General features: G+C 48.9%; 7 protein-coding genes across 7 annotated transcripts; 3 read left to right on the top strand and 4 right to left on the bottom strand.

Moving 5' to 3' along the window:
- Positions 1-18: 18 nt before the first annotated feature.
- On the bottom strand, positions 19-4,644 carry Bathy08g02850 (telomerase reverse transcriptase; the record flags this gene model as incomplete). The annotated part of the gene is made up of 1 exon (XM_007511362.1): positions 19-4,644. One exon carries the CDS (start codon positions 4,642-4,644, stop codon positions 19-21), a length of 4,626 nt encoding a protein of 1,541 aa, XP_007511424.1.
- A 398-nt stretch (positions 4,645-5,042) lies between these two features.
- Bathy08g02840 (hypothetical protein) lies at positions 5,043-5,870 on the top strand (the record flags this gene model as incomplete). The annotated part of the gene is made up of 1 exon (XM_007511767.1): positions 5,043-5,870. The coding sequence occupies one exon, from the start codon at positions 5,043-5,045 to the stop codon at positions 5,868-5,870; it is 828 nt and encodes a 275-aa protein (XP_007511829.1).
- A 155-nt stretch (positions 5,871-6,025) lies between these two features.
- On the bottom strand, positions 6,026-7,339 carry Bathy08g02830 (phosphatidate cytidylyltransferase; the record flags this gene model as incomplete). The annotated part of the gene is made up of 1 exon (XM_007511292.1): positions 6,026-7,339. The coding sequence occupies one exon, from the start codon at positions 7,337-7,339 to the stop codon at positions 6,026-6,028; it is 1,314 nt and encodes a 437-aa protein (XP_007511354.1).
- Positions 7,340-8,235: 896 nt separating this feature from the next.
- Positions 8,236-12,294, top strand: Bathy08g02820 (histone acetyltransferase; the record flags this gene model as incomplete). Its single annotated transcript, XM_007511329.1, has 2 exons — positions 8,236-8,336; positions 8,604-12,294. 2 exons carry the CDS (start codon positions 8,236-8,238, stop codon positions 12,292-12,294), a joined length of 3,792 nt encoding a protein of 1,263 aa, XP_007511391.1.
- A 255-nt stretch (positions 12,295-12,549) lies between these two features.
- On the top strand, positions 12,550-15,744 carry Bathy08g02810 (hypothetical protein; the record flags this gene model as incomplete). The annotated part of the gene is made up of 1 exon (XM_007511603.1): positions 12,550-15,744. One exon carries the CDS (start codon positions 12,550-12,552, stop codon positions 15,742-15,744), a length of 3,195 nt encoding a protein of 1,064 aa, XP_007511665.1.
- Positions 15,745-15,821: 77 nt separating this feature from the next.
- Bathy08g02800 (unknown protein) lies at positions 15,822-16,697 on the bottom strand (the record flags this gene model as incomplete). Its single annotated transcript, XM_007511484.1, has 1 exon — positions 15,822-16,697. One exon carries the CDS (start codon positions 16,695-16,697, stop codon positions 15,822-15,824), a length of 876 nt encoding a protein of 291 aa, XP_007511546.1.
- Positions 16,698-17,124: 427 nt separating this feature from the next.
- Bathy08g02790 (predicted protein) lies at positions 17,125-26,130 on the bottom strand (the record flags this gene model as incomplete). The annotated part of the gene is made up of 1 exon (XM_007511543.1): positions 17,125-26,130. One exon carries the CDS (start codon positions 26,128-26,130, stop codon positions 17,125-17,127), a length of 9,006 nt encoding a protein of 3,001 aa, XP_007511605.1.
- Positions 26,131-26,389: the final 259 nt, after the last annotated feature.

Raw genomic sequence — 26,389 nt, 5'->3', positions numbered from 1 at the left:
TTTGCTCTGATATTTTAATCAAGCTCGGATGCTTTCAAAGAACTCATTCTTACAAGCTGGGGTGATTGTTTTAGAGACTTCCGCGACGGTTTCACTCATCGAACGCGAGAGGGAAAGTTGCGCGCGGAGCCACGCGGCGGTTTCCTCGTGTTTCGTTTTGTTCTTCTTCTTCCTCCTTCTGCCAACTAGAGAATACCAAGAAAAGTACTTTTGAAAGGCGAGTAAACCTAACGCGCGAGAAACTTTTTCGGATGGCACTAAGTTTGGATCTAGATATCTATCTAGTAACCGCTTTCGAGCACCGGTTCGCGCATAACTTATGGCGCTTTCGATGGCGCGTTTCAAAAGCGCGTGGCCGCACGGCGTCACGCCGGGAACTGCCTCTACCGCACGCACGTAAGAGGTTGTTTTTGCCGCACACAAGAGTAACGCTTGGTACATGTTTGTCGCAATAGTCTCACGACTGTTTACTCTTGGGTCGTATAAAAGTGCGCAGAGTTTGTGGTTCAAATAAGACCGCGTTTTGTTCGAGAGGTATTTCCACGCCAAATGTGAACTCGGAAGATTTATTGTTTCGCGAAGCCAGACGTTGAGATACTTGGAGTAATCCGCGCGCACTTCCAGCGTTTGCGTGTCGAAAAGCAAACCGCACCATGGAATAAACTCACAACCGTCTTTGCATTCCACATTCTTTTCTAATTTGCGTTCCAGATGATCAAAGTTTATCTTTGTCTTTGTCGGATTGATTTCCACGCCATATTCGGCAATACCGTCGAGCAAAGAGTTCAAGAAGTGTTTCGCTCTAGAGAAATTGTCCGTGACAAAAAGTAAATCGTCCGTCCAGCGCATAAAAACACCGTCGCCGTACCCTTCGTTCAAAACTTTCTTCTTTGGCGTGCCTTTATAAATCTCAGTTTCGAACGCGGCCATCGATTGCGTTTGCTCCATGTGCGCGTAAAACAAAGCGCATAGTTTCGTGGAAAGAATCGAACCTTGTGGAATGCCAATCTTTTGACGGAATAAGGAACCGTGTGATTTAACGAGCGTGTTTCCGAGATGTTCACGAAGCGTGTTCAGCGCCTGATGACGATATGCAGTGCGCGTTTTACCTAAATCGATAGACACGGACCCGGGTGGGAGCGTTTTGACGAGCGCGCGCCGACCGACGTCGCTCTCGTTTGGTGAAAAGATTGGACCGGGTAGTTTCTTCTTCGAGTTTTTTATATTCTCGTCCGCCGTCGCGGTATTTGCATCGTTTTGCGATGAAGTTATCGCGGATCCTGATGAATTCTTGTGTACGATATCCATACCTGTGTCTTCAACATTTTCCGTGGCAAACGCAACTTTTCGTGTGGCGTATCTGTTTCCGAGCACGCTCTGCGTCCGGTATTTAAGCATGGCGTATTCCTGTTTCTTGAACAAACTCGATATGACAGTTTCGAGCTTTTCCGTTGGAATGGAATCAAAAGCAGCTTTGATATCGGCACACACGAAGTATAACTTCGGCAATTTTTTCTTGTCTTTCACAGTCGCTTTCGTTTTGTTGATATCCTCCGGAGAGTCCTCCGAGTCTACCACCTCATCCACCTCGTCGGTATTCAAGAGCCCCTGCTTCCTTCTCCATCGTTCGGCAAAAGGCGCGTATATTTTCATCGTCTCGTCGTAATCACTCACAAAGTTCCCCATTAACGTCTCATCTGCTCGAATTTCGTGGTCAAGTATGTCTGAAATCGTATATAGACGATCGTTCACAGGCTCGAATTCAAATTTCATCTTCTTCCTAAAGCCGCTCCCGTCTCGCTTTTTACTCGTTAAACGCATACTCGCCGGTTGTCCGAGCATGGCAATCGGGCGAACACCTGTTTTCTTTGGTTTCCAACGAATTCGAGAAAAGCCCAAAGAATGGTGCGAAAGCGTGTTTTCTGTGTCGTTCTTAGAAAGCTTTTCGTATCTTCCGCTGGTGACGAATTCTCTATTCTTTGCGCGAACAATTCGCGACCAGACGCCTTTGCGATAATAGTACATTTTCTGTCGCTCGTGATCGGTATCGGTGACAAAAAAGTGCGAACGGATGACGGGGAACACGATGGATTTGATAATCCAAAGTATAATCTTCTCCACCCGTCGCTTTCGTGCTTCAAACTCGGCAACTGTCTTCTTCTTTTGTATTTTCTTCTTCTCGCGGCGGCGATAATCCACATTATCCAAGAATGCGTAGTCCGATGTTTTCACACCAATCATAGCTTCGTGTAAAGTGCACCTCTCGATTCTTCTCAAAGATACGATTCTCGAGACAAACTCGCGTAAACGCCTCTTTGTGGTCGTTTTTGACCCGAGAAACTGTTTTGGAAGCACCCCGCGGAGAATAGCCCAGATGAAGCTCGAAACGTCCTTGTGAGACGAGTTCAATTTGACCAATTGCTCGGTATCAGCCGTTCTCCAATCGGAACGTTTCACCGGACAGTGTAGATCTAATAGTTTAGCAAAGTTGCACTTTTTTGCACGTCGTAACGTGCGTCGAAGGAGGGGTAAAACATTTTTCCGGTGCGATTTGGAGATGCGTATGGTCATTCGCGGGCTTTTCTGCGAGAGCTGCGTCGGGATGATTTCTTGATGCTCGGAGGACATGTAGCTCGACGGCGCTTGACTCATAACCATTCGCGGATCGTTGATTCGTTGTTGATGCATCAGTGGTGTTTTTACTTTCCGCTTCTTCGCTCCAAAGATATCTGCATACAGTTTACGCGAAGCGTTTATGCTCGACCCGTTGCATCGAAGAATATGTTTCGCAGGAAAACCAGGTCGTTTGGAAAATGTCGAGCAATATAACGCCGGAGATCGATCTAACACTATATTTCTTGGGTGGTTCGCGTCAACTGTCTTCTTAGCGTTCTTTCTCTTCGTCTGTTTGCCAATTACGCGCGAGGCTTTTGCTTTCAACTCGGCTTGTTGGATTTGTTCTTGTTTCTCCTTCGCGAGACGTTCGAGTTTACGTTGTTTCGATTGTTCCGCGTATCGAGCGAGCATGGCCCATTTCTCGTCTTCTCCCATACTTTCGGTGGCAATAAAACTCGTGGTGTTCGTTTCTTCTCTTTTCGCCTCGTCAGCCGTTTCCTTCGCTTTCGCCTCAGCCTCGGCGCGCTCTTTCGCCAGTTTGCGTCGAACCCAGCTCGGCGGACGAGGCTTCCTCGTTTCTCTCCCTCGCTTCTTATTTTTGACTGGAGAATCATTCATATCATCTTCTGCTGTCCCTTGAACACCTGCGTCGTCGTCGTCGTCGTCGTCGTCGTCGTCTGCGTCACCGTTAGATTGCGAAGGCGTTTCTGGTATGCACCAATCATCGTCCTCGAGCTCTTGCGTGCTCAGAATAGGCGTATCTTCCTTCGTCGTTTGAGTGTCCTCCTCCGGCGTCGCTTCAGGCACAGAGTTTTCCTCGTTACCTACGACAACAAAGTTCGCGTTCACCGTCGTTTGTTTCATCGTCACGTCTTCTTTCGACGACAATTGTTGTGGTTGTCCATTTTCTACCTTTCCATTGCCTTCTTTTGCCTTCTTCTTCATATCGGCGTACTCTTTGCGCTTTGCTTTCCTCCGTTTTACTTTCTTAATCTGTTTTGGAGTGAGTTTCTTCTTCATCTTCTTCGCGCCTTGCGAGAAAACGCTGCTATAGTTCGCCATTGACTCGTGGTGACTCACCCCAGAGGCCAGCGCGCTCGCCGTGCTTTTCTTATACGTACAGTTCGCGCGATCCATAGACGCCTTAAAAACCACATGCTCAGATGTGATTGGTTTTCCCAGAATTTGAACCAATCTCTCCTCTTTCTCGCTACTCAATCGGCGACCACGCGAACGCTTCTTACTTTTCTTCTTCGCTTTTGCAATCACCGTCGGCGCACCACTCGTTTCAAATAACTGTCGAACGATCTTCTCCGCGTTCGCCGTCGTTGTGACTGTCGACGTCGACGTCAAACTCGCGAACCCGCTCGCGTACAACATCAACCACTCCGCTATCTCGTCCCCTACGCGATCCCACAACGTCCCCCAATGCGTGCTCGTCGCAAACGCCTCGGCGCTATTCACGCAATTCCTCTCGTCTCTTCCTTTGGCAAACCTGGTCAATCCAAAACATAACGCGTTATTCGGCTTCTGCCGAGCGCTGAAAAACTTCATCTGCACCGTCGCCACGCGTTCCTTCGCCGTCGGTCTCCCGATAGCCGGAGGCGAACTCATCGTCGGATATCCGCGCGCGCCCAAATCCTCCTCCTCCTCCTCCTCGGCCTCTTCCTCCGCGGAACTCTTCATCACCAGCGGTGGTAACCTCTCCGGTAGCGCTATAAACGACTCGTCCAAAACGCCTCTCGCGTACGCTCTCGAATCTCTCTCTTTATCCTCCAAATTTTTCATCACGCTTTTCGGCGCTCCGCGAAACTGTTCGCACACTTTTCGAATCGCCTCTCGCACCGTGTACACGTGACGACCGTACACCGCTCTCAAAAGAATCGGAATTTCGTTCTGTTTTTTTTTGTTCTTCTCTCCTCCTCCCTGTCGTCGCTTCTTTTCTGTTTTCCGACGACGACGACCGCGCCGACGCGAGCGTTCATCCTTTTCCTCCGATGGTGGTGGTGGTGGTGGTCTCGTTTCCATTTTAATACTCCCGCGAGAAAGAAGCGACGACTCCTACAGCAGATTCGCGTCGTAAAAAATCAAATCATCCCTCTTCCTCTTCTCCTCTCTTCTCGTCATATACTAAGTCCTCTCTCTTCTTCGAGAAAAAAAAAGCCGTCGTCCACGTCGACACGCGCACGCACGCACGCACGGCAGCACAACGACGACAACAAAAGAGCCGCCGTTTTTTGCGCGTCGACGAGAAGAGAGTCTAGTGTTATTATTATTTTCTCCTGTATGTGGGAGATGATGATTCTGCGGGTGATTTTTGATTTTTTTTCCTCCTCTGTCTCCTCAAAAACTGTGCACCCAACTGTCTAATAAAAGGGAAAATTTTCTTGTTGGTCCGTTTTCGTCAAAACAACAAGATATGAAGAATGAGTTTTATTCGCTTGTTTCTGACGACTGGATTGGCGACGGCGACGGCATCGGTAGGCCTGTGCGTCGGGTACGGCGTCGCGCTCGGACCACCTTCGGGAAATTGTTGTTGTTCTCGTCGTGATGAGAGCACAAAAAAGAAGACACCGTCGAAAGCATCATCGGTCGAAACGTACGACAAATTGGCGAAAACGTTTGACGACGAATTGAACTTTCACGAGTTTTTCACCGGCATTGATTTCTTGCGCACGCGTTTAGTTCGGAGAGCAAAGAAAGGAGACGTGTTGGAAGCGGCGTGTGGAACTGGGCGGAATTTGAACAAGTATCCGTTTGGGGAGAAGATGTTGAAGCGCGTGGTGTTGACGGACGCGTCGGGGGCGATGGTGAAGGAAACGAGAGAGAAAATTTTTCTTCATTCGCGGGTAGGTAACGATGGAACAACTGAAATCAAAGCAGAAGTGGACGACGCGACGCGGATGAAACAGAAATCGAACAGTTTTGATTACGTCGTGATGACGTTTGGACTTTGCTCCACGGCGAATCCAGGGAAGGTTGTGAAGGAGCTCGCGAGGGTGACGAAACCAAACGGCGAGATATTGATGTTGGAACACGGACGTCCCCCAGAAGGAAGCGTGCACGACTATTGGCTCTCGAACATCTTAGACGCGCACGTTGATATGCACGAAAAGAAGTGGGGATGCGCTTGGAATAAGGACATAGAAAAGATAGTCAGGGAGAGCGTAGGAGATACTTGCGACGTGGTTACGTTCGATCGATGGCATTTTGGAACAACCTCGTACATAGTGTTAAGGAAGCGAGAATTGTAGGCAAAGAATAGTTTAATTAGCTTATACATATGTATCGTAGGCGCGCGTAAGCACACATAAATAGAGCATAGATTAAATAGCAAAATATAGTTCTTGTGAATATGTATGATATGACTTTTCTTTCGCAAAGAGTAATAATTAAAAACACAATCTGTTTACGCGCCGAAATACTTCGGGCGAATATTCAATCCAACTATTAAAGCGAGCGTCAAGTAATACGTCACCGAGCCAGTAAACATGTACGAATCAAATCTGTCCAAAAATCCGCCGTGACCGGGGATAAACTTTCCGGAATCTTTTACGCCGGCGTTGCGCTTCATCACCGATTGCAACAAGTCTCCGAAAACTGAACTCGCGTAAATAAAGCCTCCGATAATTAACGTTCTCCACAACTCTTCGGGAATCCCCAACAAATACCAGCATATTCCGGAACACGCGATGCTAAAAATCCCACCACCAATGGCGCCTTCGATGGTTTTATTCGGCGAAATCGTCGTCAACTTCTTCCCGAAGAATTTTTTGCCAAAATTTTTACCGCTGAAATACGCCCCGACGTCCGCAGAGACGACGCACAACACCGTCATCAACGTGATGGAGACGCCTAAAGTCCAACTTGTCGGTCCCCCTATCTGCAATGGCCAACTGGAAACGATAGACCCGGCTCGATCGATTGCCAACGGAATCCCAGACATCGCTCTCAGTTTAATCCAAAACGAAGGCAAAAACCCGCAATAAAATAATCCAAACAACGTCGTCGTGAATTCAATGAAGTGCGACTCTTCGTTCGAAATTAACGCCGCAACCGCGCAGGAAAACGCGGCAACCATAGCCATCGTCACTGGTAGCGATCTCCCCCCGGAGACGTGCAAGATTACGCACAAAAACACCGAACACGCGGTTATCCACTTTGCCGCCCACCTCGGCGGCGGGTGCGGCAGCTCCTCGTTCACTTTCGACATCAACTCGAAATACTCCGTCCCGGACGCGTACGCGCACAAACCGATCAAAGCGACCCAGAACCACCCTCCGAACCCGAGGAAAAACGCCGCCAAAACGCCTAAAACCAACGCGGAAACCGTTCTCTTTACAATTTTTGGTACTTTTTTCTTCTTTTTCAGTTCGTTGGCGACGAGGAACGCCTTGTGTCGAGCATCTTGGGCGGCGTAAAACTCAGACTCGGCGTTCGCCGACGACCCGGCGTTCGCGACCCACAGCGGCGAGGAGGAGAACTCCTCTATTTTCTTCTCTCTTCTTTTCGCGTGGGCGCTTCGACGCCTGCGTTCTTCTCGCAACCCCCGCGAACTCCCACCACACGACGACACGACTTCCCTCCTCAAATTCTTCTTCTGCGCCGTCGTCGTTGCTCTTCTTCTGCCGTGGTTGTTGTTGTTCTCTGCTGCTGTCCTTCTCATCCACGATACGAACGATACAGACGACGATACAGACGATGATACTCCGTAAAACATCATCTTCTTCTTTCTATTCTTATATGTTGTGTGTTATGATAAAAACTTTAACGTGTTTCCCACGCATTGGATAGAAGAGGGGAAAAGAGTTTCTTCTTCTTCTGGGGAGATAAAAAACTCGTCGTTCGTCCAAAGTAAAAAGCAGAGCACAGGCCAAAGAGCCAAAAGAAAGTAACAACCAAAAAAGAAAATACGCGAGGAAGAGAGCAAAACGACCAAAACACACACGCGCCCACTCTGCGAAAGAAAAGGCGTACGCGGTGTCGTCTTTAGTAATAAAACTTCCCCAACAAAGTAGGGAAAGGACGAGCTTTAGAAGAAGAAGAAGAAGAAGAAGAAGAAGAATCTCGCGCGATGATTCTTCTTCTCGTCATCGGAGAGAAGAGCGCTTATAAGAAAGAAAGCAGAGAGAGAGAGAGAGAGAGAGAAAGAGAAGCGCACAGAAAAGCAACACAGTCGCTTTGGTTTCATCCTCTTTTGAAAAAAAATTCACCTCTTTTCCCTGCAAAAACTTTGTGTGCTGCTTGGAGAGGCACGCACTCACAAATCAAAATCTCCCAATCTCCACCGCGCACCAGAGTTCCATTCATCGTCCTCTTTGAGCACGTTACGTCGTAAAAAACCGATCAAATCCACCGGTATTTGATCGGCTCGATTACGTTTGCCTCGTTAGGAGCGAAAAAGATCGGAAAGAAACTTCGGATCGCGCGCGCGTTGAAGAAGAGTATACGCGGTGGTCGAGCGAGATTGCGCGAAAGGCAGGGTAGAAATTTTCGAAGGCGAAAGAAGGGCCACGAAAGAACAGAAGAGGAAGAGACGAACAAAAAATTTGAAAGAAGAGAAAAGAGAAAAACAGAGAAAAGAAAGAGAGAAAGGCGTAAAGCGAAGAGTAATCGGAAATGGCATCCAACGGGACCGAGGCGACAAGAAAAGGCGGGCAATGGCGGACGTGGCAAAGCGACGAGGACATTCCACAACGGAAAATCTTGATTCAACACATGTACGTTTTGTTATTCGTTTTATTTGGTCGTAGTCGCGCGGCGAAAAGAACCGAGATTGTTTTTTTTTTCTTGGTTTTCTCTCTCTTGGTCCAAACTCGTTTTCAAATACACGCGTGAAAGTCTTCTTTGAGAAGCTGTTTTCGCCGCGCGAACGTCGCATCGATTGGATGTTAAAAAACGCGTTTGAAGATCTTTGATACTAGAACATGAACTGACGAGGTGAACTTGATTTACTCTTTCATTTGATAATACGTATAATAATACAGATTACGTTTGTTTCAACAGCGCAAACCGTCCGTGACGAAAGAGTGGCAACAAAAGCTTCCGGACTTTGTGTTGCGTCTCGAAGAAGCGGTGTATCGAGGCGCGCGAACGAAGGAGGAGTATTGCGATAAAGATACGTTAGAGGCGAGGTTACAGGCCGTGGCGAGGATTATGGTGACGAGGCCCGGTGCAAAAGCCGCGCAGATGCAACAACAGCAGCAACAAGCGCAAGCGCAGCAGCAACAGCAACAGATTATGAACGGCGGCCAACCGAACCCGGCGTTGATTGGAAGCGCGAACGGTATGGGAATGAACGGAGCGGTGCCACCTGGTGCGTTGATTGGGAGTGGTGGTATGCCGCCACCAGGGCAAATGGTTCCCATGAACGGGGTTGGGAACGTCTTAGCAAATGGACAGCGATTAATTAGAGGTCAAGAAGCGGGGTCGCCGGGCGGCGGGAACAACGCGCCGATGCAGATGCTCGGACCAAACGGCGTTCCATTAACCGCAGCGCAAATGACGCAATTTAACCAAGGAACTACAACTAGCAATAAACCGTTAACTGCGGCTGAGAAGAAAGCGCAAGTGGCGAGAGCGAAAGCGATCGCTGCGACGAGCAAACAGCAACAAGCCGCAGCGGGCGGGAAGAAGAAGAAGAAAGAAACGAAAGCGCAAGCTGCGGCTCGATTAGCGGCGGAACAGGAGCAAGCGACACAGCAAGCGGCACAGCAAGCACAGCAAACGCAACAAACGCAACAACAAATCCGTCCGGGGGCATCCGCGCCGCCCGGATCAACCGACGAGCAAATCAAGAAAGCGTACATTGTCAAGCAACAGCGATGGTTGCTCTTCCTTCGTCACGCGTCGAAATGTCAAGCGGCGGAAGGAAAGTGTCCGTATACGCCGCACTGCCACGTGGCAAAGCACTTATGGGAGCACGTCTTGAAGTGCACGTTACCGACGTGCCAATACCCGAGATGTTTAGCGTCCAGAGAGTTGTTGAAACACCACCAAAACTGCAAAGATCCGCGTTGTCCGGTGTGCGGCCCAGTTCGGTCGGCGATGTTAAAACAGCGACAACAACAACAAGCGATGCTCGCGCAGCAACAGGCTGCGGCGGCGCAAGGTGGTGGGAAGAAACAGAAGATGACGAAAGCTGAACAAGCGGCCGCCAAGGCGGCGCAAGCGCAGTTTGATTTGATGCCTCCGCCGTTGATGGTGAAAGGGACCGGAAACGCGGATAGAAAACCAGGAGGCGAAGGCACGTCGTTAATGGAATGTTTCACGCCGGAGGAGATCCGAACGCATTTGGCGTCTTTACGACTGACGGAAGGGAAAGAGAAAATACCTGGTATTGTGGCGCCAATGTCCGCGAGACGACGCGATGCAGAAGCCGACAAGATTATTGCCAACGCTACGGAGTCTTCCTGCCGCGCTTGCGGCGTCGAACGGTTAACGTTTGAGCCGCCGCCGATGTATTGTTACTCGTGCGTCGGAAGAATCAAGAGAGGTCAAGTGTACTACCACGTCCCAAACATTCCGGGAGGCGAGATGCGTAAGGACACGTGGTGTAATCCGTGTTATAATACCATCCAAGGCCACATCGATATCGAAGGCCAACGCTTCCCGAAGAACTCTTTGATTAAGAAGAAGAACGACGACGATTTAGAAGAGCCGTGGGTCCAATGCGATTTCTGCAACAATTGGTATCACCAAATATGTGTCTTGTTTAACGGGAGGAAGAACACCCACGGCGAAGCACATTTCACGTGCCCTACGTGCATTTTATCGCAAATCGAGAAGCAAGAGCGAACGGTGACGTCTGAACGTCCCAACTCCATGCAACCGGCCAAGACGTTGACGAAGACAGTTTTGGGCGACTATTTGGAGAAGCGCGTCTTGGATGCTTTGGCAGAGGAACGTGTCGCAAGAGCGAAACATCTGGGCATACCGGTCGAAACGGTGCCAACCGCGGAGGATTTAACCATTCGTGTCGTATCGCAAACCGACAAGAAGTGCGACACGAAACAGCGGTTCATGGATGCGTTCAAGAAGGACGGTTTCCCGGAAGAATTTTTGTACAAGAATAGAGTCATTTTGCTCTTTCAAAAAATCGAGGGCGTGGACGTGTGTTTGATGGCAATTTACGTCCAAGAGTACGGCGAGGATTGTCCGAACCCGAACAAACGACGCATTTACTTGTCTTATTTGGACTCGGTGAAATACTTCCGCCCGGAAGGTATCGTCGCCAGCATCGGCGAACCGATGGCACTGAGAACGTTCGTGTACCATCAAATTTTGATTGGCTACCTGGATTACGCCAAACAAAGAGGGTTCACCTCGTGTTTTATTTGGGCGTGCCCACCGTTCCAAGGTGACGATTACATTTTGTATTGTCACCCGAAGGTGCAAAAAGTCCCTAAAAGCGACAAGTTGCGCGAGTGGTACATGAAGATGCTCCGCGGCGCCGCCAAGGAAGGCATCGTGCACTCGGTGACGAACATTTACGACGAGTACAATTTAGGTGGCTCTTTGCAAGAGGTTCGATCGGCGAGAGATTATCCGTACTTTGATGGCGATTATTTTCCCGGCGTTGCTGAAGAATGGATCCCAGGCATCATCGCAGAACAAGAGGAGCAAAAGAAGCAAATGAAGACGCTCACGACGGGCACGAAAGTCAACGCGCGCAAAGCGGCAAAATCTGCAAACAAAAAAGTCTACTCGGCGTCTGTCGACGGTGATTTAGACTCCGAGTTGATGAAAAAACTCGGCGTGACGATTTCCGCCATGCGCAACGATTTCATCTTGGCGCACTTGGCGCCAAAGTGTACGAACTGCCGCAAAACCGTCGCGGAGGAAAACTTGTACGTTCCGAAGGAGGAAAATCCGAAAGATCCTTTGCGTCTGTGCGAGGAGTGTAACTCGATCGAGTCCGCCATGCCCAGAGAGGAGAAGAAGTTCTTAAGCAGAGGCGAGTTGGTGTGCCAGAAGTGCCCGCCGTTGCCGGCCGTGAAAGAAGAGAAAGTCAAAGAGGAAGAGGACAAAGCCATGCAATCCGAGTTTTTCGATACGCGACAAGCGTTTCTTTCGTTGTGTCAAGGAAACCACTTCCAATTCGATTCGTTGCGTCGCGCGAAGCACACGACGATGATGGTGTTGTACCACTTGAATAACCCATCCGAACCAGCGTTTGTGGCTACTTGTAACGTCTGCTCTCGCGAACTCGAAGCCGGTGCCGGTTACAGATGCACAAAGTGCGCTGACTTTGATATTTGCGAAGAGTGCCGCGTGCGTGTTGGTCATCAACACCCGTTGCAACGCCAAGGCCGAGGCCGAGGCGAAAAGCAACAAATGACCGACGCGGAACGTCAAGCCAGACAGCAACAAATCGAAAGAACCATGGCTTTACTCGTCCACGCTTCCTCGTGTGCCAACGCCAAGTGCGACAACCCGAACTGCGCCAAGGTGAAACAACTCTTCCAACACGCGATGAAGTGTCAAACCAAAGCGGCTGGCGGATGCCACTTGTGCCGAAAAATCTGGACGTTATTACAAGTTCACTCTAAAGGCTGCGTCGCGCACGAGTGCCCGGTGCCTCGATGCGCGGACTTGAAAGCGTACAGACGACGCGCTCAAGAGCAAGTGGAAGAGCGACGACGAAAACAGTACAGAAAGTACCTCGCCGGAAACTAAAAAAAGAGAGAAGAGCTTTTGCGCGCGTGGTCGGTCGAAGAAGAATTGAAAACAGAGAAACAGAAATGCACTGTTTTGAAACACAACATAAAGAAAAGAAAAGAACCAATTATATATTATTAAAACATTCATCGTATGGAGAGATAGCAGAGAAGGAGAGAGACTTATAGAACTAAAACATGTAGCCCGATGTAAACAAAGACATCTTCAATTTTTCTTCACAATTCACTCGAAACCAATTCAAAAAATAACATCATGTTTCGTTTCACGACCGGCTGGACGCCGGACGACGAGTACAACGAGGAGGAAGACGAAGACGAAGACGAAGACGAAGAATATTTGGAAGAGGAGGAGGAAGAAGAGGACGCGAACGACGAGGACAACGACAACACGAACAAACCGTTATCGTACGAAGAAATCGCGGAAAAAAAACGGCAGCTCTTCACGCAGAGGAACTTGGAAATTCAACGCAAAACGGCGTTACAAAACGCGCACATGACGTACACCACGCGAGACGTTTTAAAAGCTATGGACGACGGGGACGCGGCGACTGGGATGTCAGCCGAGGCGAAAGCGTTTTTGAGCATGAAACCGATGACGGCGATGAGCAGACAGAAGAATAAAGTGTTCCTTCCCGGGGTGAAGAGAACGAGAGTGTCGAGGAAGATGCGAGTGAGCGCAGAGGCGGAGAAAATTTTAGGATTAGCAAACATGCTGTACGTGCAGAACTTCGTGGAAGAGGCGATCGAGAAGTGCCACGAGTGCATCACGGTCGCTCCGCATGAGGCGAGTCCGTATCACACGCTCGGTTTGATTTACGAAGAGAAGGGCGACATGGCGAAGGCGATGGATTTTTATTCCATCGCGGCGCACGTGAGTAAGAAAGACGTGGAGTTGTGGTTGAGAATTGCGGATATGGCGCTGACGTTGGAGAACAGACGACACGCGATATATTGTTTGAGCAGAGCAGTGAAAGCGTCGGAGGGGATTTTAGACGACGCGGAGAGGAATTTGTTGAGGTTGAACAGCGCAGATTTGTACGAGGAGTTTGGCGAGAAGAGACAGGCGATTGCGCAGTACGAACAAATTATAGAATCATTAGGACCGAAAGATGTTTTGATAGATCCGTACGATGTGCACATAAAGTGCATGAGTTTGTGCATGGAGTGTAGCCTGAAGCCGAACGCGGCGAAAGTTTTAGGTGGGTACGCGAGAAAGAACGCCGCGAGAGTGGACATGAAAACGATGTTGTTCTTGATTGATTTAGTGAGCGAGTTAGATTGGTGGGAAAAAGTCGTCGAATACGTGGAGTTATGTCGTCGAGTGTGGGAAGAAAAAGGCCATTTTTCGTACAAGGAGATGAAAACGTTCCCGCTGAATTGCGAGGCGATGAAGGCTAGAGCATTGATTATGCTTTCCGGGATTTACAAGCAACACAAAACAGACGAAGACGCGATTAAATACGAAAAGAATTGCGAAGCAAAGTTAAGAGTAGGGAGAATGTGTACGGATGTCATCATGGACGCGATAGAGAAGGCTGCACCTCGAGCAGAGAAAGGAGAGAAGAACGTGTTTCCATTTCCGGATTTGAGCTCTGAAAATTTGTTTCGATTGGCGCACGCGCATCGAGAACACGGCAACGATCAACACAAAGCCATGGAAGTGTACAAAGCGCTTCTCATATACGACAAAACGCGTGATAGCGCAGACGTTTGGGAGAAAATGGCCGATTGTGCGCGAATAGCGAGGGGTGTGGAAGGTGCGAAACAAGTTTACGAAGAGATTTGTAGCACGAGAAAACACAGCTCGGCGGCGAGAGTACAATTGACGGAGATTTTCTTGTACGAGTTGAAGGATGAAGAGAAGGCAAAAGAGATGTTGCCATCTTTAGAAGAACTGGTAAACGATAGCGTGGATGATAATGTTTTATTACGAGCTTCGGAATTACGACGATCGTTACAAAATATGGATGACTTTATAAGAGAGTCGTTACCAACGGTCCAACAAATCTTGGACGAAGCGTTGGACGTTAAGGCGCAAATTCAAAAGTTACGAGCGGATGCGAAGCACTTGCAAAACATAGAGGACGCGAGAAATAGCGCGTACTTAAAGAAAACCGGAGGTAAAGATGGGCTGAAGAAGAAGAAGCAAAAGACCGGATGGGGCGGTCGGAACGGAGGCGGTAGTAGGAAGGAAGAACTCGTCCCGTTGTCGAAAGGCGCGTTTAGAGGCTTCGAGAACAAACGTTTGGAAAGAAATCGGGAGCTCGATAAGAAATTCTTGACGAAAGAAGAGGTTGCGGAGATTGAAAGAGAAATACGGGGTGAAGAGACGAAGACTTCGGAAGAAATCGCCGCCGAAAAACGCGAAGTACAACCACAGGAGGAACAAAACGAAGAGACGAATAATAATAGCGTTGTCGATGACGAGGGAGGAGAGACCGAAAAGGACAAAGCGGAGCGATTGCAACGCGAGAAAGAAGCGAAAGAGTTCAAGGAAGAAATGAAGAAAATAACGGACCAAATTGATATCTTGAACAAACACAGAGACTCTACGGCGAGTTTCAGCCACCCGACGCAGTTCGTGATGATCGTGCAAGTCTTACACGCGCTTCTCTTGGACGGCGGTTTGAAAGAAGCGCGTTCGATATTGGACAAAATCGTTGGTTTGTCTTTTCCTCGAGGTTTGTCCAAAGAACAAACCGTGGCGATTCGTTACATGCGAACAAAACTTTCACAATTAGAAGGCAACGCGTTCGGCATGGCCGAGCAAGCGAACAAAGTTGTAACCGCGTACCCGGACATTCTCGAAATGTGGAACATCGTCTTGTGCGACGGGTGTCGTAACACCACCAACGCCAAGAAAGTTTTAGCTACAGCGAAAAAAGCGGTAAAAGCATTCACGTTCCCAGGAAACGAATTCGACACAACTAACTCTGAAACGACCGTAAACGAGAAAGTTCCAGCGTTGTTAGCGTCCGGATACATCCACGGCTGGAACGATCAATGGGCGGTGGCGAACATGCATTCGAGAGAAGCGTTGCGTTTAGCGCCGAACGAACCGAACGTACGTTTGGGCATCGCGTGCTCACAAATTCACGGTGCGGTACAAACGCACTTGAGCGTTAGTGATTCTGAGAAGAACGCAAGAGTTTTGCGTGCGATTTGTCAGTTAAATACGATGGCGAAACAAAGAAATGATGTATCACCTATGGAGGCGACGTACAACGCCGCGAGAGCTTTACACCAAATCAATTTGATGTACTTGGCGCAGCCTTTGTACGAGAAGTGTTTAGAGATTAAAGACGAGTTTGTGAAAACGAACGAAGATCTTGCGAAAAACGCAGATTTAAGCGTCGAAGCGGCGTATAACTTGAGCTTGATATACAGAGCGTCCGGATGCGACGACTTGGCGCGAGCCGTGTTGAAGAAATACGGTTCATTTAGATAGTAATAAATTAACAACAAAGCTATCACTAGGTACCAGTAGAGGTACAAGTAGTAGATTGAGTACTGTACTTTTCGTTTTTAGAACTTGAATAAGCCTTTCATGCGTTCCATCAGACGCTGACTGGCGTTGGAATCCGCCATCATCTTCTCGTCCTCAAAGTCTCTCAGTTTCATCTTTAACCGGATGATTTCGTTTTGCAACTCGCCAATTCTCTTCGCCTGCGACTCGATCAAAGTGTTCTGCGCGTCGTATAAGTTCGATTCCGCGTTAGACTTGGTATTCTTCCCTCCTTGACCACCGATGTTGCCAACTTTCCTCTTCGCCGCAACTGCGACTGGTTTTTCGTTGAAAATATCCCCAATTAACTCTTGCAAATCCTCTCCGTCGTCCATCTCCTCCTCGTCTTCCTTCATCGCTTGCGGCATCATGCTCCCGAACATGTTCAAGTTACTCTTCGGCGGCACGCCCGGACTGGCCAGCCGTTCCGCTCTCGGCGACGTCAAACTCTTAATCGGTCTTTCCGGCTTCGATTTCCGTCTTCTTTCCGCCATGATGTACTGCGTCGAGTTCTGCGGCGCCTTCGGAACGGCCGTCTTCTTCGCCGCCGGCGCCGCTCTCCCTCCTCTCTTCGCCGGCGTCTTCTTCTTCTTTGCAGGCGGCGCTCCCCCTCGCGGGGCCAACACTTTCGTCGCCACCGTCTTTTTCACTTGCAACGGTTTGTTCTTCTTCTCGTTGTTGTTCTTCTTCGTAGTAGTAGTACTACTACTACTCTTCTTCTTCTTGAGGGAAAAAGTTGCTCCTCCTGCACCACCGCCTCCTGGACTTAACAATTCCGCCGTGACGCTCGTTTTCGGGTCAAAAAAAGCCGCCACGGCTGGGTCGAGCGGTTGTCCTCTCCGAGAGGTTCTCGCCGCCGGCTTTTGAGGAGGAGGATTCTTCTTCGTCGTCGGCATCTTCTTCTTAAACTTCGCGTTTGCTTTCTGTTGTTGAATTGGACTTTTATTGCTCAAAATTCGATTTGGCGAATTCTTCTGTGTAGTAGTAGACGGTTTATAAGACGGCAACAAATGGTCCAACGAATGTCTCTTTTTATCACTGCGATTCTGTTTGTTCCCTGCTCTTCTCGAGGCGGGCATAAAGATATTTATGTATGTATTTATGTGTGTGTGTCGTGTGTTTTATGTGTGGTCGTTGGGGCAATTCGACAAATTCAAACAGAGACAAATAGGAGTAATAATTGAGGAGTGATTTTACTCGTGATTTTTGGTCGGTCGAGAACTCTTTAGATTTTCAACGCTTTTGCGCGTCGCGTGGCATTCATTCTATTTCTTCTTAGATTTCTACTACTAGTATTTCTAGACGTTTATTTCTAAACTACTTTTACGTCCACACGCACAACTTCCCGTCTTCTAAACCGGCAAAGAGCAAGTTACCGACGTCACACACCGAGGTGATTTTAAAGCTCGAAAACGCTCTCAGCGAGTGCAAGACCTGGAGTCCTGTTTGTTTGGCGTCGACGACTCTGACGAAACCGTTGGCGGTGGCGAGAAAGATACATTTTTCGTCCGAGGATAAGGAGAAGGAGGTTATGGCATCTTTTCGGGAGACGTCGAGGGAGGAGATGAGGGCGCCGTTGGTGGAGTAGGAACGTAGGACGCCGCCGTTGGGAGGATGAGCGACGCCGGTGGTTGCGTTCGCGTGATGCTCGATCGACCAAAAGACAAATATCTTCGCCGTGGAGAACGCGATCGAACACCAAACTGGGACGCATACTTTTTCTTTATACTTCCCGTCGATATCATCCGACGGCGATGGTAACGGTACCGCGTCACTCAAAAGTTCCTCCTCGAAGAAATCGTTCAACTTTCGATCGCCTTTGTTCGTGTTTGAGTTCGAGGAGCCGCCAGACCCGATGCCGTTCAAGTCGTGCAAAAGACAAGTTCCGTCGAGTGATCCACTGACGACGATATCGAGCGACGCGTTGACAGATACGGAGACGATGGCGTCTGAGTGCCCGAACTTTTGCAGTTTGGGCAGCACAGGTAATCCGAAACCGTTTGGCGTGCTTACGATTTCCCAGACTCCGACGGAGGCGTCTGCGCCGCCGGAAACTAAATACCCATATTTCATGTTCGATTTGTTCACGTTTGGTGCAAACACGCGGTGTTGTACCGCAGATATGCTCCCTCCAGAAAACGTGTGTCCCCCATCCGTGGCAAAATCTAATCTCCACGGTTTCGATGGGTGCGGCAGTAAGTCCATCGCCAAACACTCGACAATGTCTCTGTGGCCTTTCGAGCAGGCGATTTCCCCGCATAATTCATCGCCAGCGTATGCACGTATCGTTCCGTCCCAAAAACCAGACACAACGGCGACTCGGCCGCCATCGAGAGTTGTAACCCCGTTCGCACTGAGCGGAATTTCACCCTCAAACGATCGATCGCCTTTCGTACGCATTCGAGCGCCACCGATAATTTGTTCACGAACTTTTGCTTCTCTCGCGATAGATCTGCACGGTTGGTCTTTCGTGCTGCTGTTCGCCGAGTTAATTGGTTCCAAAGAGACTCTCGCGTTTTGGTCTTGGAAGTCGAAATCGAGTTTATGGCCTTCGCGAACGACTCTCGCGGTCCAAATTTTACGATTCGAGGAAACCGCCACGAGTTTATCGCGGTCGTAAGATAGTTGGACAATGGCGGCGCCGTCAAATTGCGCGTCTTGGAATATACCTTGTAATTTCAACGGTTCGGAGAACCTATCGTCGTTTTCGTCGTCGGTATCTTCTTCGCCGTTGAAGACTCTCAAGCAGGCTCCGTATACGGAAGCGTACGCCTCGCGTTTCCTTCGCAATCTTGGAATTCTTCTTGGATGTGGTCGTTTAAACACCTGCGCGGGCGTTTGGCCAAAGTTAACGATTTGCGTTTCAATCGCCAAGCGTTCCTGTGGATCTTCAATTGCGTCTAAATCAACCGCACCTTCGTACGTTAAATAATAAAACACATTCTTCTTCGATTTTGCGCGAGCGCCTAGTTGCGACGCGCCAAAGACCAAATCAATCCAGTCGTGAATGGTATGCGAAACATGGTCGGATTCTAACGCATCTCGCATAGTTTGAATAAATGTCCGCGTGCTACCATTGGCCCATTTCGGGAGCACGACAGTATCGACTAAGGAGCCGTCTTGTCGCTTCCCAAACACGTTCGAGTTGCTATTTTCGAGAAACTCCGGAAGGTAGAAAAACTCCGGGATCAACTCTTTCACGTCTGCGGTAGATTCAAGGACCGCGTTCCAGGTTTGCGAAATATCGGAGAATAATCTATCCGAGTGGTCAAACTTACCGCCTTGTAATTGCCTCGATAAATTCGTAAATGGTTCCAATCGAATCAAAAAGTACAAGACAACCGCTGCAGATGAGTAGTGCGAGCCGTAATGAAAGGCAGGCATAGACGCATCAGGGTCACTCTCAAGCTGTTTAAAGCGCTCGATGAACTGTTTCAAACGCACTGGGTTTAAAGCACCTATGGGTAACGATAAATCTCGATAAACTTTCGGATCCTCGAGATTAATCGTCGCCGACTCGTAATCGCTCAAGATCCACGGGAACACTGGATATTGCGATAAATCGTGATATGTTCGTCCAGCGAGTTTATTCAAAGCGATCAAGTAATCAAAGGTGGATATTTCGCGCTCTTTCCATCTCTTTTGCATCAGTTGCGCCGTGCGATTTTTTTGTCGTCGGTCAAGAATGACGATGGAGGCATCGAGTGAAGCGATTTTCACCGACGCTTCAACTCTCAGTTTCTTGTTCGCAAAGGCGAAAAAGACCGAGCGACCATCTTTTGTGTACATTTCAATGGCTACATTACGCAAACGCCATCGCATGTGGACTAGTTCTACAATGGTATTCACGGGCCACTTCCAAAAACGACTTACTATGTTCTCTTTATCGTCGTCGATAGAATCCAACGCCGCATCGCGGTTAGCGGTAAAGAAGACCACGTCTTTCGCAACATCTAGAGTACCTTCGATAACTAAATCTGAAGACGACACCATGCACACGTTCGAAACGGTAAAAAAGATGTGTTTGTCGCGTTTCGCTTCGTCAGCTTTGGAATGCAGCCACTCGGCTGTTTTCTGTTTGTCGAGAAGCTTGGACTTTTCGTTCGCGTCTACTTCACGAAGCATTTCGAGCTCTTTTTGCATCGTTTCTTCATCTTCATCGGATTCGGTGAGATCGCCGTCGAGGTCCGCGTCTTCGTTGATTGTATTGTTTCCCGAGGGCGATGGTTTTACTGTCGAGGCGCTTGCATCGATTTTGTCTTTCCATTGCTTCGCGGCGGATTGCAAAATCGGCAAATTTTCCTCTTGCGCTTCAACGCCGCTGCCTTTCGAGGCTACGGCGGCATTCACTAAAGTGTTGTTCTTCGAAAGTTGCCGCGTCAACGCATCCATTCTATCCCTTCTTACTCGTAAACGGCGTCCAACAGAATCTTCTTTTTCGCAATCGAGTACATAAAATCCATCGTCGCCGAGATGATCACCCACCGTCGACGCATCACTTGCAAATACCTGGTCTTGTGCTTTTTGCCATCTCGATTTTAAACCAAATAAAAGACGACGTAACGAACCTTCACTCTCTTCCACGGCAAACTGTTCGTCCGCTATTCGCTTGTCACACTTAGCAATGTTCGCTTCGACTTGTGTAATTTGAATCGCAAACGCGGGAGGCGCAGATACGTCTTCCCAATCGTCATCTTCCATCTGGTCGGCATCTTCTTTCATCGGCAGTTCCTTTTTCTCTTTAGATGCGGCATCCGGAATGAGATTTAATATGCGAGCGTCTTCCGGATCATTCGCGGCATTTAAACACTTTGAAATATTGACTTTACATTGCGAGAGCGCCTTCGCGTTGTTCCCGTGACTCTCTAGTAAACTCGATAAGAGCAGCTTAGCGTGTGCATACTTTTCGATGTTGCAGCTTTTCGTCACGCGAAGAAAATACGCGAACGCTTTCGGATGTTTGATTTTTACGTTGACATCGTCGCCGTCGATGGCTAACTCGACGAGAGCTTCCCGGATCTGACTCGAATCGTCATTGACGATGGTTTCATTACTCTTTCCGAACAAGGCTTCTCCGAGCGCATCGATTGCGCCATTCGCTGCGGCAACATCCATTCTACGTTCAGATTTGCTCGTGCCGAAATCCTTCTCCGCTGCCGAGGAGGAATTCTTACTCGACGGCGTTGCTTTCAACGCGAGGCTTTTCAATGCGTTCCTAATATTTTCCATCGCCTTCGTGTGACCGCGCGGAGAAGGATTCTTTCCTTCGCCGTCATTGTCCGCATCACCGGCGTTCTCATCGAGTGCTAACTCGATTGGGGATGCCGTTTCAGGAAGCGAAAACGCCAAATGGAGTATCCGTGCTGCCATGGCCGAATTCGAGTTTTGTTTACTCGAAAACGACGGTGTCGTACTCGGTAACAACATCGGTGCAAGCGCTATAGCAAATCCTCCGCAATTTGAAACAAGCTCGAAACAAAAGCGGTGCGTCTTGGACGCGCGTCGAAGAAAAGCGAGACAATCGACTAAGAAACCGTCGTGCGCATCTGATCGTGAAGCCGCCGCACATAAAGATTCGATTGCGTCTATGCAATAAACACCGTCGATATCAATGGTTTCGTCCATCAGGATGTTCTCGAGGATTTCAAACAACCCTTTGCGAAAGGCGTCGTCCTCAGCCGGGCAAAACTTTTCCAGCGATCGAACGATTCGTCGAACAGGTAAAACTCGTAAAAGCTCCGCGTTTGAGCAATTACTTCTCAAAAAGTCAACATACTCTGCGCGCGCGTCCTTGCACGTCGATCTGGCCCATTTTATGGGATTGAATATTTCAGATCGAGCATCCCCTAACGCCGCCAACCACTCGGGTGTCTGCACCGCGCCGTTTTTTACACGAGGTTGTTGACCTGCGCAACTTTTCGCTAACCAATCAAACGCTGGAATAAGCTCTTTAGAGAGTCGATTTGGAGTTATTGAATGTGCGGTTAGAGCGATGATTTTCTCTCGCGCGCGAAGTGGGTATCCCCCATCCGAAAGCAAAGCCGCGATGAGCGAAACAGCCGCCGGAAGCACTTTCAAATCGTCGGTATCGTCTTTTTGCTGCTCTAAAAGCTCGGGGATGAGTTGTTCAGCTCCGCCGAGCGACCGGCAGACATCTGCAGCTGACGTTGTGCTGCAAACTCTCGCGCAAAGTTCGTCATCGTCATTGTTTTCTGACTCGCCTTTAGACACATTCAGGTTTATGCGAGTGCGCATGTTCCCAGTCGCCGCAGTCGCATCAATAGTCATTTTCAAGCTCGTTCGCAAACTCTTCTCGAAAACATCTCTCGCAGCTGTCATTGATATACCCCTACGAAGGAGTAATATGGAAGGTTCGGCTTCGGTTGGCATGAACGCTCCGACGTACTCCGCTCCTAAAGCGTAGAGAAGGAGCGCCGCGCTGAAATCCACCGCCTCGGAGAAAACTCGAAATGTTGCAAACTGCCCCGTGAAAGGTTTTGCGAAGTTCGCTATACCAGCAGCGGCCCCGATGTGCAAAGAAACTGTGCCTTTATTGCCATCGTAGGAAGAGTTTGGCAAAATCGGATCCCCTATAGCTGTATTTGCGATACTCTGCGCGACGCTCGTTGCCACATTTGCTCGGTTCCAAGGATACTTCAACTTTTGCGGGTAAGATTCGTTACCATCTACGCAGATTCGCGCGTTTGCGCTCGACGCGCTCGCATTTCTACCACCAAGAATAAGACCACCACCTTTGACGGATACGCACACATGCGTCCACTTCCCTGGTATAATTGGGCACGACGTGTCGTAAAACGAACAATCGTGCCTTTCACCGTTGGGTAAAAGCGACGAGAGTTTCAGAGATCCATCTGGACGCAACGAGCAACATAAACCAACACCAGCTTCTGTGAGGAGACTAAAGATTCCTTGATCCGCCGACGCATTGCCTTCATTGGTTTCGTCTTCAATTTCTGCGCGTATCCACATCGAAATTGTGACACCGTTTGAACACTCCGCAATTTTTTTCTTCACGCGAACCCCTCCAGAAGCGCCACCAGCGAAATCGAAGAAAGTTCGAGGCGCATCGTTAATTGCCGCGCGTTTCAACGCATCAATAAGTAACCTTTTATATTCGGACGAGCGAAGCTTTTTCAATGTTTTCATCGCGTGTCGGAGTTGTAGCGCGGTGAGACAGTGAGAAGCGCAAGATTCGATGCACTTGGCAATGTTTTCGACGCATTTGGCATCGTGAATGATGGTATCGTGTACATCGCCAGCTTTGTCATCCAAATTATAATTACACCACCATTCGAAAAGGTGCGTGAGCGCATCCGCTTTCGTCGCGCACTCTCGAGAGGCGACGGATCTCTCGAGTAAATCGACAAGGAACCGCAACAGAAACAGCTGAGAGGATTTTGAACACCGCTCGCTGTTCCGAGCGATTGAGAACGCGATTCGCAGCGCACCCGGGTTTCTCAAGGTTATCTTACACGCACGCGAAGAGCTTTTTTCATCGATATTATCGTCGTCACACGCGAATCGAATTGAGGTCATAAGCGTCACTTCACTCGCGAACGAACTTTTGCCTCTTTCGTTAATTCTCATGGCTTCAATCAAGGCGTCGTACCCTACGCATTGTTCAAACGTCTGCGCGGCATCGGTACTAGTTTTAATTGCGTAATGAATCGTTTCGAGCGCGGTAGAGGCAACCACCTCACCGGATTCGCCGTCGCAGAGTGATGCCAACGTGAGAAATAAAGCGCCGTTCTCAATAGTTGCCCAATTTTGGCATTTGCGCACGCTGGCCCGAGGCGTTCTCTTGGCAATATTCCGAATAGATTTCAAAAGAGGGATCAAAACACCACCGCTTTCACCATTATCACTTTCTCTATCAAAAATGCGTGCTTTTGGTAACGCTTGAAAAAACGCTTTGATCCAAAGGAAAAAGGCATCGATGTCAAAGAATAGCTCCGAATCCGCCGTTCGCGTTTGTTCCACGGCAATATACGTCGCCAAACTTGAAGCAAACTCCAAAGACTCACCGTTTACCCACAAAAAATCGTCGAATAATACGCTCAAGAGTGACGGAGACCGCGCTGAGGCGAGACGAAGCGCAGGGTCTTCGGTCTCTTTTGCTAAAGCTTGCAATAACTCCGCACACGCTCGCGCACACTTTGTCTTTGCGTCGTTTTTCTCTGTTTCCTCGGTATCCCCAAAGACAAACATATTTGGTGGACACATCCACACTCTCACTTGACTATGTACTGCCGCTGCTATTCTATTCGGAGCTTCGAGTTCAACCAAAGCTCTGCAATCTCTAGGATTGTTTCTATACACTATGCGCAGTAAAGCTCCGGCTAAGGCTTCGCACGCGGAAGGATGAAAGACGCGTTGACAAAAGGCGGATAGAATATGCTGCAATGCGTTTTCATCTCCTGGCCTCTTGTTATCGAGTGCTAAGCCAACTAATAATATCGCTTCCTCGCGCGCGAGATGCGTTTCTTCGTCTTCCTCTTTGTTGCTCTCCCCGCCGCCATCGATTTTAGGAACTTCACCGAATGTTTCGGAGTTTAACAAAGTCTCCCACACTTTAGCATCGATGATGGCATCGATGATAATTTCGCGATTTTCATTTGATATGATAGCATCATTTTTTTCCTCATTTTCTTCTTCTTCTCCTGTGCTATGACGATTGAAGGCGTCTATCACGAATCTCGCCAAACCCGCGCGCAATTTCAAAGCGCTCTTCTTTGAAATAGATAAAGACTGTGCTGACGAACCTATGTTTACAATCTGCGATGCTACTTCATCCGATTCAGACTTCGTTATGAAAGCAGCGGCTGCAGTGAAAGCGGAATCCATGATGACGTTGGCATCATTGTCATCTTCGATTGCGCTACACGTGACGGCTACCGCGAGGGCCCCGGCAACTGCTCGATCTTTCGCTTCTGAGGCGCGAGCGGACTTTCTCGAGATTGCCCTAGACACAGTTGAGGAAGCAAGCGAAAGAGAGCCAAAACTGTTCAAAAGCGATGTTTGCAACGATAACGAGCTTCCAACAGTTGCTTCTAATAAGTTTGTGGGCATGCGCCCGGTCCCTTCGAGAACGACATCCAACGCGCCGTTCGTATTCGCGGACGAGACCATGTTCTCATCACCCATCACCGCACATCCAATCGCACGCAGAGCTACGAATTCGCACGCTAAACTCGTCGCAATTATTTTCATTTGATCGTCGGGGATCGATAGCGATGATGCCGTAGCTGAATGTTCACTACTACTAAGACCTCCAGAAAACCTAGCGCGCGCTATACGAGCAGCCTTCATGACTTCCACCAATGCACTCATCGCGTTCGATTCAAACAAAAGTTTGGCGTAACGCGTTGGTACCGTAGTAAATGCATCGTTTGGTGCATGTTTTCTTTCTTCCCATCTGGTTCCATCGGGATCTGAATACCATAGAATCGCCTCGCAACCCGCCACACATACCTCAAACAACGCATTCACGACTCCACTCGCGTGCTCGGCGTCCACCTCGTTCACGGATATTCCTCGCAACTTACCCGCCGCAAACTTTCCAATCGCGCTCATTTCTTCAAGTATGCTTCTACTATAACTACTCTCTGAACCTATCTCTAAAAATATTCTCCGGTTCCGTTCGCTCGCACACATCCTCGCCGCCGCTCGAATCGCCGCGCGTCCAGAATTTACATCCTCCTCTGGCTCTCCATCTAATTCTTCATTGCTGCTACTAAACACCTCCAGCTGTCTAGAAAACTTCTCTTTCGCGCGCATTAATTCTTCAAAAACAAACTCCAAAACCTTCCTCGGGTGCCCACACCGACCAACACCGACGGCGATTATCCCGCTCGGCGTTTCCACTTTGTCCACGATCTTCTTCGCGTCCCAACGCTTCCGCGCGTCGGCGACGAGCAAACGCAGAAAAGCGTCCCTGGTCGTCGCAGCATCACCATCGTTTGCTTTTACCTCGACCTCTTTCCACAGTTTCGACAGCATGAGTTCATTCGCTAACGTCTCGTCAAACATCACGTCTTTCACGTCTTCGTCCTCTTTGGCGACGTTTGATGGTTTTTTCTCGTTAAATATTAAAGCGCTCTTCTTCCTCTCGAATTTATTGCGCATCATAAAGGACGACGAGGACGATGAAGCAGAAGCAACGCCACCATCACCTCCACCGCGACCGGCACCAGACGACAACGCTTCGTCTAACGGACCGTTGTTTTTATCCTCGTCGTCTTCTTCTTCGTTCGAAGGAGAGACGACTTTGTTGTACAATTTCGTCGTCGCCGTTCGGAGAAGATTCATATCTCTCCTTTATGTTCTCTCTCTCTCTCTCTCTCTCTCTCTCTCTTTTAAGTCACGCGACGAAGACAGAGGAACGTGAGTGAACGACAAACGCACCGCCTCTCTCGACCACGAATCGCTCTCGCGTTCTCTCTCTCTCTCTTTACGTTTCGCGGCGATGTTTCGCGTCAACTTTTTGACGTTTTTTTCTTCGTAAAAATTTCCCCTAGAACTGCTTTTGGGGAAAGAAAACGCAATCGCAACAACTGAGATACAACTG

Source organism: Bathycoccus prasinos (assembly GCF_002220235.1).
Source record: "Bathycoccus prasinos genomic : Chromosome_8".
In the NCBI taxonomy this organism is placed as follows: Eukaryota; Viridiplantae; Chlorophyta; class Mamiellophyceae; order Mamiellales; family Bathycoccaceae; genus Bathycoccus; species Bathycoccus prasinos.
Note: the sequence above shows the minus strand (reverse complement) of the source record. Positions and strands in the feature narration are given on the sequence as shown.